This window comes from Gouania willdenowi, chromosome 17, assembly GCF_900634775.1.
Source record: "Gouania willdenowi chromosome 17, fGouWil2.1, whole genome shotgun sequence".
Lineage (NCBI taxonomy): Eukaryota > Metazoa > Chordata > Actinopteri > Blenniiformes > Gobiesocidae > Gouania > Gouania willdenowi.
The window spans coordinates 27,069,095-27,081,373 of NC_041060.1; the positions used below are offsets into that span (position 1 = coordinate 27,069,095).

The 12,279-nt window shown below is 39.4% G+C and overlaps 1 protein-coding gene across 5 annotated transcripts in view; it reads right to left on the reverse strand.

The window, feature by feature from the left end:
- The window catches only part of LOC114478897 (glypican-5-like), a 162,411-nt gene that overhangs the window by 99,190 nt on the left and 50,942 nt on the right, over nucleotides 1-12,279 (reverse strand). For 4 of the 5 annotated variants that reach the window (XR_003675921.1, XM_028472237.1, XM_028472236.1 and 1 more), the window contains exons 4-6: nucleotides 4,200-4,363; nucleotides 2,057-2,113; nucleotides 1,448-1,570 (exon numbers count right to left, since the gene is read on the reverse strand). Coding sequence is in view for 4 of the 5 variants with exons in the window: in XM_028472237.1 (XP_028328038.1) it covers nucleotides 1,448-1,570; nucleotides 2,057-2,113; nucleotides 4,200-4,363 (344 nt within the window). In the remaining variant the exon portion in view is untranslated. The remainder of the gene's footprint in view (nucleotides 1-1,447; nucleotides 1,571-2,056; nucleotides 2,114-4,199; nucleotides 4,364-12,279) is intronic. The other variant, XM_028472235.1, reaches the window with a different exon arrangement.

Sequence of the window (12,279 nt, forward strand, 5' to 3'; positions counted from 1 at the left end):
ATAGTGAAAGAGGTCAGCTGAATGGCCACAGGCCAATGTTAACAATTTATGAGTAGTGCCAAGCAAGTCAGGGGGGATCTGTTTTCTTATTCAAACCAAGAACACTTGACACCACAGGCACAGACCTGGCACTCACCAGGGAATGTGTGATAACAAAGAGTTACAACCCATTAGATGTTGAAAAACCAGTACTTTTTGTAGTAAAATAATCCACGCATACATAGAAGCCCACTCCAAGCAAAGAAAAAGATCTGGCGGGGAATAGAGACAAAGAATGATCTTGGTGGACATTTCATGTGGTTTTGGTGTTGAACGGTTGTGCCGCCCTGTGTTTACACTCGTATGTTCTGGATTGCCGGGCGAGCGCACACATTGGCTGGCTCCAGTGTGTGTGCTGACACACCATCACCAGCTCTAATGAATGGGTGGTCTGCTGAATGTGTCTCAGCCATTGGCAGACCATGAAGAGTTGGGAGCAGCCAAAAGACTGAGGAGATCCAAACAAGGGGAGGAAAAAAAATCAAACTATATCAAAAGATGCCAAACTTCTTCACAAGGAGTTCTGACAAAAGCTTTGTTTGCCAACTACTGTGGATAATAAAAAGTGTCTCTTTGAAATTTGAAACATCTGTTTTTGAGCATAATGTCGTAGTGTGTACTCGTGTATAGTGTAATGTATAATTTCATCCAGCAAACGGAACAAGAGCTGAATGATCTGACAAACAATCTGGGGGAAAGCGCTTATTCCAAACTTAGGTTTTTCTGACAAAGCAAATACTGCTGTGCTGGTGTTACCATGGAGAGCAGAGCCAGCATATGACTGCTACTAATGAGGGAAAGTGTAACCTCGTCATAATTATGGACTATGTTTTTAAGAGCAAAGACACGGTGATGGCAGTGGGAATCAATTGCAGCCTTGTGGTAGCTGAGTAACGTGTACTATTCCTCGAACCCCTTGAGCTGACTGAGACAGTACATAACCACACATGCAGACAGTAAGTGCTTCAGTCTCTGAAAGATGCACCCAAAACCGTGAGCAAAAAATCCTCCCAAGGCCGCAACAATAAATCAGCACGATATAAAACCCCCATAAATAAAGGAGAGAAAGAGAATGGAGCCACAATAGCCACTAATAAATTTGAAATGACTCTAATACAATGAAGAAATGTGCCAGGCAACCATTTGTTATGCTTGCATGTACCTAAAGTGAAGATGGATTCAATGATTTCTTTATTTACAGGGCGATAACAACAGCCTGCTACGCTCAGCTTGGCAGTAGCTCAGGATGAAGATAACGGGTCCAATAACCAAAACTCCCAGAGTCATTGCTCATTTCTCTTTCTCTTACCGTTGGGTGACTTAAAGGATACTAAAAAATAATAATTTGTAATCAAAGGCTTTTTAAAATGTCAATGATTTTATGGTCAACAAAAAACTCCTCTCCTACCTTTCCACCACTGCATCTCCACTCCAACATGTTGCATCATCCACCACATTCTCCCCTTCACACAGCATCTCTGGCAAGGCTGCAAAGAAGGACTTATAGCGTTGTAGGTACATCAGGAACTCTCTGTGGAAACGTAGGCAAAAACAGCATCAGCATTTATTTATTTTTCATTGTAACAGTTCAAGTACACTGCACTTCTGCTCTTAAGGGCTGTTTTGTTTTGGTTCTCTTAGGGCAATATTTTATTACCACACCATCTGTTCAATGCATGTTATCAACATAGTTGATAATGAGAGAAATGACGGCACCCTCATATCATTAGATATAATCTGGATTTTAAAAAAGATGCAGCGATATTTTATCTAGATGGATATTGCTGCCACCCCAGGAAATGGAATGCAAACAACATAGTTATAACAAATTAGTGCTGAGTGAATCAGTGGAATCACATATCTAAAATATGCACAAGTCACTCATAACACAATAGTAATTAACACTTTATTGGTATGTAACAGGTATATTCGCCAATCATTAGAAAATATATGCTGTAATTTTCTAAACAAAGTGCGTTAGAATTAAAACAAGTGGGTCTTCTGGGTTCATGCTTACCTAGAAAGTGTTCTCAGACTATGTTTATTGTTCTTGGAAGGTTTCAGGGGGAATGAGCTGGGAATGATGGGATTTGAAGTCCAAAGGAAGTTGTTGTAAGCAAGCAGGATGCAGGCAAGTGAACAGGAGATTGGTGGGGGGAATATATGGAGAGGGTGACATTACAGGACACCAAAGGGAAGAGGGAGAGAAGACAATCAATTGACCCTGGAAGAGAGGTGATCAATCATGCACATGCTGAGATTGGTCACACAACAGACCACCACAATTTCCCCACTCCACATTACACAGATAAATACTTGTTATGCAAATGGTAAGTCAGTAAACAGACACAATAACAAAATTGCACAATGGCAAATGGGTGAATATCCACAATGAAGCCATAGAAAATAATGAACATTTGGATTTGTTTTCTTTGAAGGTGAGTGTTCTTCAAACTATGTGCCATGACATTGTAGTGTAATGAAAGACAATAACAGATGTGTTGATTTTACTATTTTTTATTCACAGATTTACTATATTAGTTTCAAATAAAATAAGGTAAGGTCATTGAAAAACTTCTTCTGGCCATTAGGTGGCAGCATGAAGTGTAAAAAAAAACGATATACAATATGTATATTGTTGTTTTGCCAAAATAAGTTTTGCTAACTAAGCACCAACGCAGCAACAACTAGGCATCAATAATAAGCAGCCATGAGCCGTAACAAAAAACTGCAATAATACTTTGCTTGTAGAACATACACAAATCAATATCTAATTGTCCTTTTTAAGCCATAAGTATCATAAATGTCAATGTGTTATATAAGGGAAAAAGCAGTTTTTTTTTTTGTTTCAGCTTAAGTTATGGTTACCTGCTTGTTGATGATTGTTACCAGTATCACATGATGACTTTACTGTTGTGATTTCTTTTATGTACTACTACTCTAATGCCATTTATCTCTTTTTCAAGCAGGTCAGTAAGTGGAAGTAAGAAGAACAATAATGCTGCCATGTGGTAAATTGTAGCCACAAGCTGTGTTGCTTTTTCCTGTAAGAGCTAGCTTCTCTCAGAACCCCTGGCATTCACAATCTATACTTTTTGTAACAGACTCAGTTTTGCATGAATGAGATATGAGCAATAATAAGCCGCAGCAAAAAAAAAAAAATATTCCAGCCCCTACAATCTTTGTTAAATAATTAATTATTATATGTGTGTGAGAGCATAACCCTATTCATAAATGGAGTATTATGTCACTATCACACAGTAAAGGTAAAGTTGTTACACACCAATTTAGCGCAGCTATTTAAAAAAAAACATTGTTACACTCAGTTACTTTCTTAGTAACTATAACTTGATTCTCCTATTTGGCGATCACGTTACTGTTATGGCTTTTGAAGAGGGACATTCTCAACCCAAAACATATCTAACTATGTGCCATGAGTAACACAATTTTGATAAAAATGTATTCCTCAATATTTCATTGAGCGCACAAATCCTTTTTTATTAGACCAAGTGTTGCCGTGCCTCTGAAGTGGTCAGCCCTCACATATGCCCTGGTCAGCATTGGTGGTATTCAGTGAGCTAAACAGTGCAACCATGAATGGTGGTGGCACTGCCAGGCCAGACCTGTCAGCTAGCCTGGCATGAGCTCAGTGATTCATGGTTTGAGACAAGGTTGGGCAGAAAAAACTCTAAGTGTGTCAATGTGTGTTTGTGTCAGTGCTTTTATTTAAACTGGGAAAGGCTGGTGTGCAGTTGGTGGTATAGCTGTCTGGGTAAACAGGAAATTGTTGGTCCATCAAGATTAATCTTCCCTACAGTCCCCCTGACTATAGCAGCTGCTGTGGGCAAAGGATGGCAGCCTTGAGAGCCAGGTGGAAGGCAGGGATTGTGCTGCCAGGCACTGCTTTTACTGTGGGTGGGCGTGTGTCCAGCTATTAATATAAAGAAAGCAAGAACTGATAACAGCTGCAAAAAGACCCTATCCAACTGCCTAGTCTATGGCCTTAACACATGAGTAGTACTCATTTAAGTTTCCGGTTTCAGACAAACAAACAGTAGGACCGTTAACAAGCCTAAAATGTGTTAGAAAATAGGCAGTGCAGGTCAATGTAAACATTTAGTCTGATAGAATTAATCACAACACTACAAAGTTTGTTTTACCTCCTTAAGTGGGCTAACTGTCCCAGCCACTGCTCTGGTAAAGCTCGGGAGGGGGCGACAGATGGAAGTGGAGAGGATGAGGTCACAGTAGATGTTACGACCTCTGAGACAGTAGGCTGCACGCCTGTAGGTCCTCCTGTAGACAGGCCACACACTTTGTCCACCTGTGGGGAGAAAAGAACAAACACACACCTGTTGAGTTCAGAAGTGGTAATAAAACTACAGGTGGAGCTGCTGGGTGGCTTCCAAACCAAACTGGGACACTCACACAACAGAGAGCATTTACAAGCAAATAAAGTGTTACGAAGGCGACACCTTTTCCAGACGATGCAATCTTCCCGTCTAACTAAAAGTTCTCGTAATTTCACTAAGTGAAGAGAAGTGAAATGAATTATGGGAGCTTGAGAGTTCAGACTAACAGACAACATGGGAAAATGGTGGGTGTGAAGAGACAGATGTGAGGAAAGAAAAGGGCGCAATGAGTGAGTTATTGCCAGGAGGGCTGACAGTAAACGTAAAACATTCCACTACTTCACAGAAGTGAATGCATGTTGCACGGTTGGCAGTTATGGTTGGTATCTCTTGTGGGCAATTAAAGGCAGCGTGGAAAACCAGGAGAGAGCTGGGTCATGAAAATGACAGGGTGGGCTTCAAGCTGAGAGGCAAAATCAATGATCTCGTTAGCCTAAAAGCCTCTGGACAGCGTTATTAAGTGATAATCAATTAGCAAGAGAGACATACTGTAAGTAATGGATTATGGATGTTTAACTTAGCAGATCCTTACTGTGATCAGGATGCATATGCTTTGCTTTTCAAGAGGGATAAGTCATTCGGCACAGTGAGATCATGTGACCAGTATTAAGTCTTTCATACTGATTTACGATGCAAAGCCTCAAATGTTGGTTTTGTCTTTGTGTTTTATTTATATATAGAGATTGAGCCTTTGCAGATAATTACCATCAATGGACTTCAGGCTCATTCACCTAAGCCAGAGTCATCTGTAATATATTGATTACCCGAAGGAGCGTTACGAAGACCATCATAGCATTACGAATAATACTTGAACAATGTTCAAGAAGCACAAGACGTCAGAGTGACCCGCCAACACCCTTTTGAGTAAATCAAGTTTTGAAACAATTCTGGCACACCAAACCTGACAACGCAATCCTCCACTTACAGCAAGAGTCTGTATCTATAACATCATCGGCTCTCCTAAAATCAGAAATCTGTACAGATGAGTGATTTCTAAATAAAACAAAATAAGGGGAACTCCAAAGGTTAACGCTTAAAATTGTTATACCGTTCACCATCAAATATACAACATCTGACTTGAAAGAACAAATTTGGGAAAGATTATTGTGAGGACATTTTTCAGTTAAATGTATTTATTGTTCGCAATGGAGTACGTTAGAGCAGGTTAGTGTATGAGCAAAAATTCACACGAGCAGGGGAAAACTAAGACCTTTTTTTAAACTTACTAGGTAAAACAAACTTTGAAGTGCTGTGATTAATTATATGAGAAAAATGTTTACTTTGATCTGCACTGGCTTCTTTGAGTTAGAATAGATGGATAAATGGATGGATGGATGGATGGATGGATGGATGGATGGATGGATGGATAAATGGATGGATGGATGGGCCTGGCAGGAGCCGTTATCAATCACATAATGGGCTTACCCTATTGGTAATATACTAATTCTACGCACATCAATATCAATGACTCAGGAATAAGAGGTATCCCCATGCCCATGTACCTGGACATGTATACCTCTTCTCTGGAGTGTTTGCATTTATTTTAGAAAGGCCATTTATCAAGTCTTAGATCTTGATAAATGGCGGTATGCTGTTTTCACCCCAACTCCCACTGGAACCTTAAAACATGCACACATGTGGTAGCTGAAAATTATTCATACCCTTGTTCAATGTATGAATAAATGATGCATTTTTGTGAAGTTTGTTTATTAGTTATATATGAAGAACAAGAATACGCATTTCAAGAAATGCTTAACTGAGGTTGTCTTATTCACAGATTTTTAAATAATACCATGTCCAAAATTATTCACAGCCAAGGTTTACAGAGCCCAATGTCTTTCTTTGATAAAAAAATAACAATGAATGTCTTTCTTTAATAAAAAATAGTGCAGCATTTGTGTGTGTGTGACATTGGCTCTCTCTTCTCCTAAAAGCCATAAGGTGGGTCAGGTTGGTTGATTCCTATCCATCACTGTGGTCCTGCCACAAGTTCATGACTCAGGACAATAGCCGTACTACGACGATGACATCATTTCTTCATGATCTTTGTTCTGTTGGTAGATCCAGTTTAGGCCGAGCTGGAGGTTTTCAGTGGATTCCTTCACGTTTTCATCAAGGATCATGATTAATGTCCATATAACCATAAATAATCTGATTTATCAACACAAACATGCTTGTGTCTATAAATAAAAGGCATTCATGGAACCTTTCCCTGTGAAGCAGAGACCGTTGAAGTGAATCACTGCCTTTTCTTTTATATAGGAAAAAACATTCCTAAGATTCATACCCCATATTTCAGACGACATAAAGTATCATGACATCATGTCCAGCCTGTAGTACTTGGGAGGTCTGAAGCAATGAGCATGTGAAAGTGTGTGTGCGTACATGCGTGTGTGTGTTTGGATGAAAGCCATAAATCTAGCAGTTTGTGCAGGCAGGAAGCATGTGTGCAAGTAGCAAGCACGACCAGGGCTAATCGTTCCCTTTTTCTCTGGAACACTTGCGTGTTTATCATGCCTTTGGTTAGAGTAAACTGAATGTGGTTGGCCTGCTAAAAGCCATGCTGGGTGAATCTTTGTGTTGGTTAAAAATGAAATATATAACTTGTAACTATGTAGGCTGCTATATATTTCATCCATCTTATCCTTGGGGCTGCTACCTTGTTATTTTATGTTCATCCCCCTAAGCAATGGTGAAGATTTTTTTTTTTTTGTTTAGCACCTTATTTTACACTTTTTACACAAGAAAATAAAATAGTAAATCATAATATGTTCAATTTAAGAGCACCTTTCAAATCACCCAAGGACACTGTACAGAACAAGATTAAAAAACAAAAAAATACAATTAGGATAAAAATGAAGACGATTGATGGAGAGCAGGTGGAAATAAGCGGACCGGGTGATGTTATAGATATGTTAGGACTGGTATAATAGTGTACTGTCGAGAATGACACCCAGACTCCCGGGGTTTCCACTGGATACGTTTCCGCTGCGACAGGGCACCGATCCGAGTTTGCACCGCTGTCCGCCGTCCGGTAATCCCCACTGATTGCATTTTGAGTGCGCCACGGTGCACTCCGGTTGGACGACTGTGACGTCACGAGAGAGGAATTCTGGTATGTGTTATAAATGCAACAATAAACAGATAAACAGGTCAGTGATCCTAACGAAGGAGTACAAGAAGGTTGGACTTGTCATAGCCACATTTTTTAGCAACAGCCAACAGAGAAGAGATAAAACTGCACCAGTAAAACATGAACTAAATCAAAGTTGCTGCAGTTTACAGTGTAGTTACAGTATGAGAGGAAACTATCTTAAACTATCATCTGAAGTGTTTTATTTTGAAAGTAACCAGATATTTTATTGCGGAGTACGTGCTTAACTTCCTGTTTAGCTTTATTTGCTCTGTGCTGATTGAGGCGTCATACTCCGGTGTCCGCCAGAAATAGAAGTCCTGCGTAAATCTGGCGGAGGGCACCGGACTACCGCAGCTGGGAAGGAGCAGACACGCAGCGCAGCGGGCACGGTGGAAATAAACACAGACTAAAGTGGAAATCTATCAGCTCCGGTGGCGTAGCGGAGATGTAACGCAGCGGAGCCACATCCAGTGGAAATTGGGGGTCAACTTGAGGAGCGGGGGAAAGTGAAGCACTATCAATGGATTTGGTGCTGATGATATGAAGTTCGGTTTTGTTACTGTTTAATATAAAAAAGTTTGTCGTGAACCATGATTTTTATTTCAGAGAGGCAGGAGGAAAGGGAGGGAGGTGGGAGAGGGGAATTGGGTTTGCAGGAGAGGTAGTGCTGAGTGTCATCCGCGTAGTATATGACCAAGGGGAAGGAAGTAGGGGATGAAGAAGAAGGGCCCCAGGACAGAGCCCTGGGGCACACCTGTGGTGACTGGGGAGTGGTCATGTGAATGACTTGAGTTGCGCAAACTGAGTGTGGCCTGTGAGATAGGAGTGGAACCACTGAAGGGGGGTGTGAGTGATGCCAATGGAGGAAAGTCTACTGAGAAGGACGGGGTGTGAGATGGTGTCAAAGGCCACACAGGAAACCAGACTGAGAGGGCCAGTAGAGGCTGTTATGGGTGAGATGTGTGAAATAGGACAACATTTATTGTAGTTGTTGGGATCTGAACCATGTTTTTTTTAAGATGGGTTTGACAGCTGCCATAGAAAAGTAACTTCCTTTTCAAACCTTTCAGGGAGTTTAAATATGCTTTTAACTTATATTCCTGTGATTACTAATTAGCATTACAATATTACAGAATGCACTAAATGAACTAAAGTATTTTGCCAGACTCAGTTTTAAAACTTTGGGCCTCGCCCCTTATCTACTGTAAAAAACAAACTTAATGCTTCATTTACAAAATCATTTTGGACAATTGACGGCCCTTTGTTCTTCCAACGTGACTGTGCCCCAATACACACAGCCAGGGTCATAAAAACATGATTTAATTAGTATAGGATGACCCAAACAGAGCCACATTTGGAATCAACTGAAAAAAGAGCACAGGGGAGGCATTCTTGTCCAACATCAGTGCCTGACTTCATAAATGCTCTACAAAATGAATGAGTGAAATATCCAACATATATACTCCAACATCTTATAGAAATTGTTAAGAAATACTCTCACAATACATTACCACCCTAACCAATCTAACAAAGACTTTCTGCATTTCCCTTAGGGCTTAACCAACGATTTAAGAACCTGTAAAATAATGAATATCTTTCAAACACAAGTCAAAATAGCTACATTCCAAGAAAAAGCTAATCTAAAGCAGAAGTCAGGATTCTCGTTTATTTTTCTTTGTTGGTCATGATAGAAGGCTTAAGACGGATGTTTCCCTGTCGTTCCCATTCCTCACCTGCTTTTGTGTGACACTTTGCTCTTTTTCTCAACAGAATGTAGTAAACATCTGTGTGAAAAATGGACATCAAGAGAGGGTCACTCACAGTTCTGTTTGTATTTCTAAGTTATTTTTAAAACTAAACCACAGATACCCCCCATCCTCCACACCAAACACACACACACACAGACACACTCTCACTCACACAGATCATAAGTTTGAAAAGACAAAAAAAGAACAGCTTGGAAAAAAAAAATGCCAACATTCTGTAAGTGTAAACACAACAATGTGAATACTGCAGGAAAAATAAACCAATATATTTTCAAGGAATTGAGATGTGCTCCTGGAGGTTGTATCTTTGGACCACGTAATCCTGAGGGCCAATCAAATGACAGGCTGAGTAACGCCATGTGCTAAAATGTGGTCATAAATCAATTATCTCCAGAGCTGATGATGGCGTGAGAATGGAAACCCCATTTGGGCACAGCATGACTTGGTTTTAAGCGTGCCTGTGTGTGTGTGTGGGAGTGTGTGTGAGACCACCTGCTTGTCCTTGTTATACCTTCACAATTTCAGCTATTTTGTGGAGCATTCCTTGTGTGATTGCCTGAGGACAGAGACTGATGGCTGGGGGAAGATTGATGTAATACATGTTCTCCACGAGGGGACACTTTAGGGAATTACAAGGCCTAGTATTCAAAGTGCATACACAATGAGATATGATTTTAACTGCAACGCACTGCAGTGACGAGTTTTCACAGCTACCGCATATGCATGTGTTTTACTTGTTTGGATTAGCATATTTGAATGACAGACATAATTAAGTTCTTTCAGTTTACAAATTATATAATCATTAATTATAGTGAGCATACAATTCATATCAAAAATCCTGAAAGGGTAGAGAAGAGGATCGAGCCAAGCCCATGGCTATCCCTCCTCTCAGGGAGTATTATCTTACAGATAGCAGCGGTGGTCTTTCGTTCCAGTTTATTTATCAAGGGATTAACCAGTAAAACCAAAGGAACTTTCTCAGCCCCCCTCTTACCTCAAGCATGCAGAATTGTGGGATGTTGTGTTTGCCAATCCCGTGTTCTTCTTCTTTGCAATTATTATGCTGATGTGCATGTCATGAAAAGACTCTTAAATCAATATTATTATTTAGCATAGCCAAACAGATCTGATATTTAAATGCATACGGCTGTTATAAGCTGAGGGTTATTTTTTTCCAGTGGCTATGGGTTATACTTAGTGTGAGGATGATAAAAGTAGCACAGTTTGACCTAAACAAAACACTAAAGATATATTTATCTATCATTACTGTGCCATGGAACCAAGTGACTTTAATAGCAATATTCAAAACACTTTTGAAATGCTTGCAACAATTAAATATCACTTATACAGGATACAAAAATGGTGAGTAAGGATTGACCAACACACAAGAGTAACATGAAACTACAGATTCACTGCAGTGTTGTATGCTGATAATAAAAATGATTTGTAGTCCCATGAACCCCACTGAATTAAAGAAAAGAACAAACTGTAATTTTTGTATAATTGTTTCATTGTGGTTGCTAACCACAAAGAAAACAACTAGTTAATGTCTAGGTGGGCTCCGTGGTAGCTTTACCATTTATTCTTCATTCTCAGGATTCCAGGTAAAAAATACTAGTCAAATGACTGCAACATTAACCCCTAGCATAGTATTGGCACACTAACAATTGACATTTTTATGCTAAGCTAAGTAACAACATGACACATTATGACAAGGAATTACTCAACAACTGTGGATAGTCTAACTTTGATTTCCTGTGGAGGAGAACCAGAGGTTGTGTGGATAATTTCAGATCCAAATCTAAAGCCTTTAGTAAAATATCTCTCTTCTCTCTAGATGTTCTCTTATTGTGTGTTGTAGCCATAATAATAGAATATTATTGTATTTTTTTTTTTATTATTATTTTATGGCAAAAAAACTGCATGTTTTCCTCAATGTTTGTTTTTTCAGTCACAATGAATCTTTATTAAAATGTATCTCAAAACAGAGAGAATACAGAAATTCAATAAAAAGTTGTGAACCATTAATGAGCCCTTAAAAGATACAAAATACAGTAAGCAAAATATTCAACTGTGAGCCAGATAGCAAAATAATAGGTGACATGTAGGTGGCAGCAGCGCACCTTTAGATGAGACATCACCCGTGATGGGCAGAGCTCAGAGGGAGAGGAAAGGAGTTTACGAGACAGAAAATGGTGCTACGAGAATTGATGATGAAGTTTTCAATACAACAAAAAAAATTGCTTCAAAGTCAATGACAGATTTTTTTTTTTTTTTAGAAAAATCCTGTTTTCTCAGCTTTTTGCTCTGAAACTGGCGATTTGTGTAAAACTTGCTCTATTCAATTGCTGATTACGGAAGAACTAAAGCTACAAACATTTTTTTTTTTTTTTTTTGATGAAAGTAGAGACTTTAATCTTTCAGAATCTGGTGTCAGATTTCAGATTTTCATATTACAAAATATTCTGTACTATGGCACCGAATGAGTTAATGGGAGAAAATCACTACTACTTTCTACTCAGAAAATCTTTACTTTCTTTCCTTTTTTGGCATAGGATGTCTGATTAAGCATGAATTCTTCCTAAATTCCATTGTGTGAATTCATCCCTGCCTGTGTCAGCTAGTTCACCCCTCCTCACCTTTTTTCCTTTTTTAATCCGAGTGATGTCAGTGCTAATTAAAGAGCGATGCAGTCACGTGTATATCACAGGAAAGTGTCCTTCAGATTCCAATCAGCAAAGAGCACGGTGAGCTCCTTTCTCTGTTTATTGTGATAAGAATCAGTTCAAGATGAGCTAAAATGAGAGGCTATTGAAGATTCACTGAGTATTAGTGTAAGGCTTGATGGTAATGATAATCAACTTACATCACAGACAAAATACGGTACAGTATCTCTGAGGATTGCACTGTTGGTATATTTAGCAGC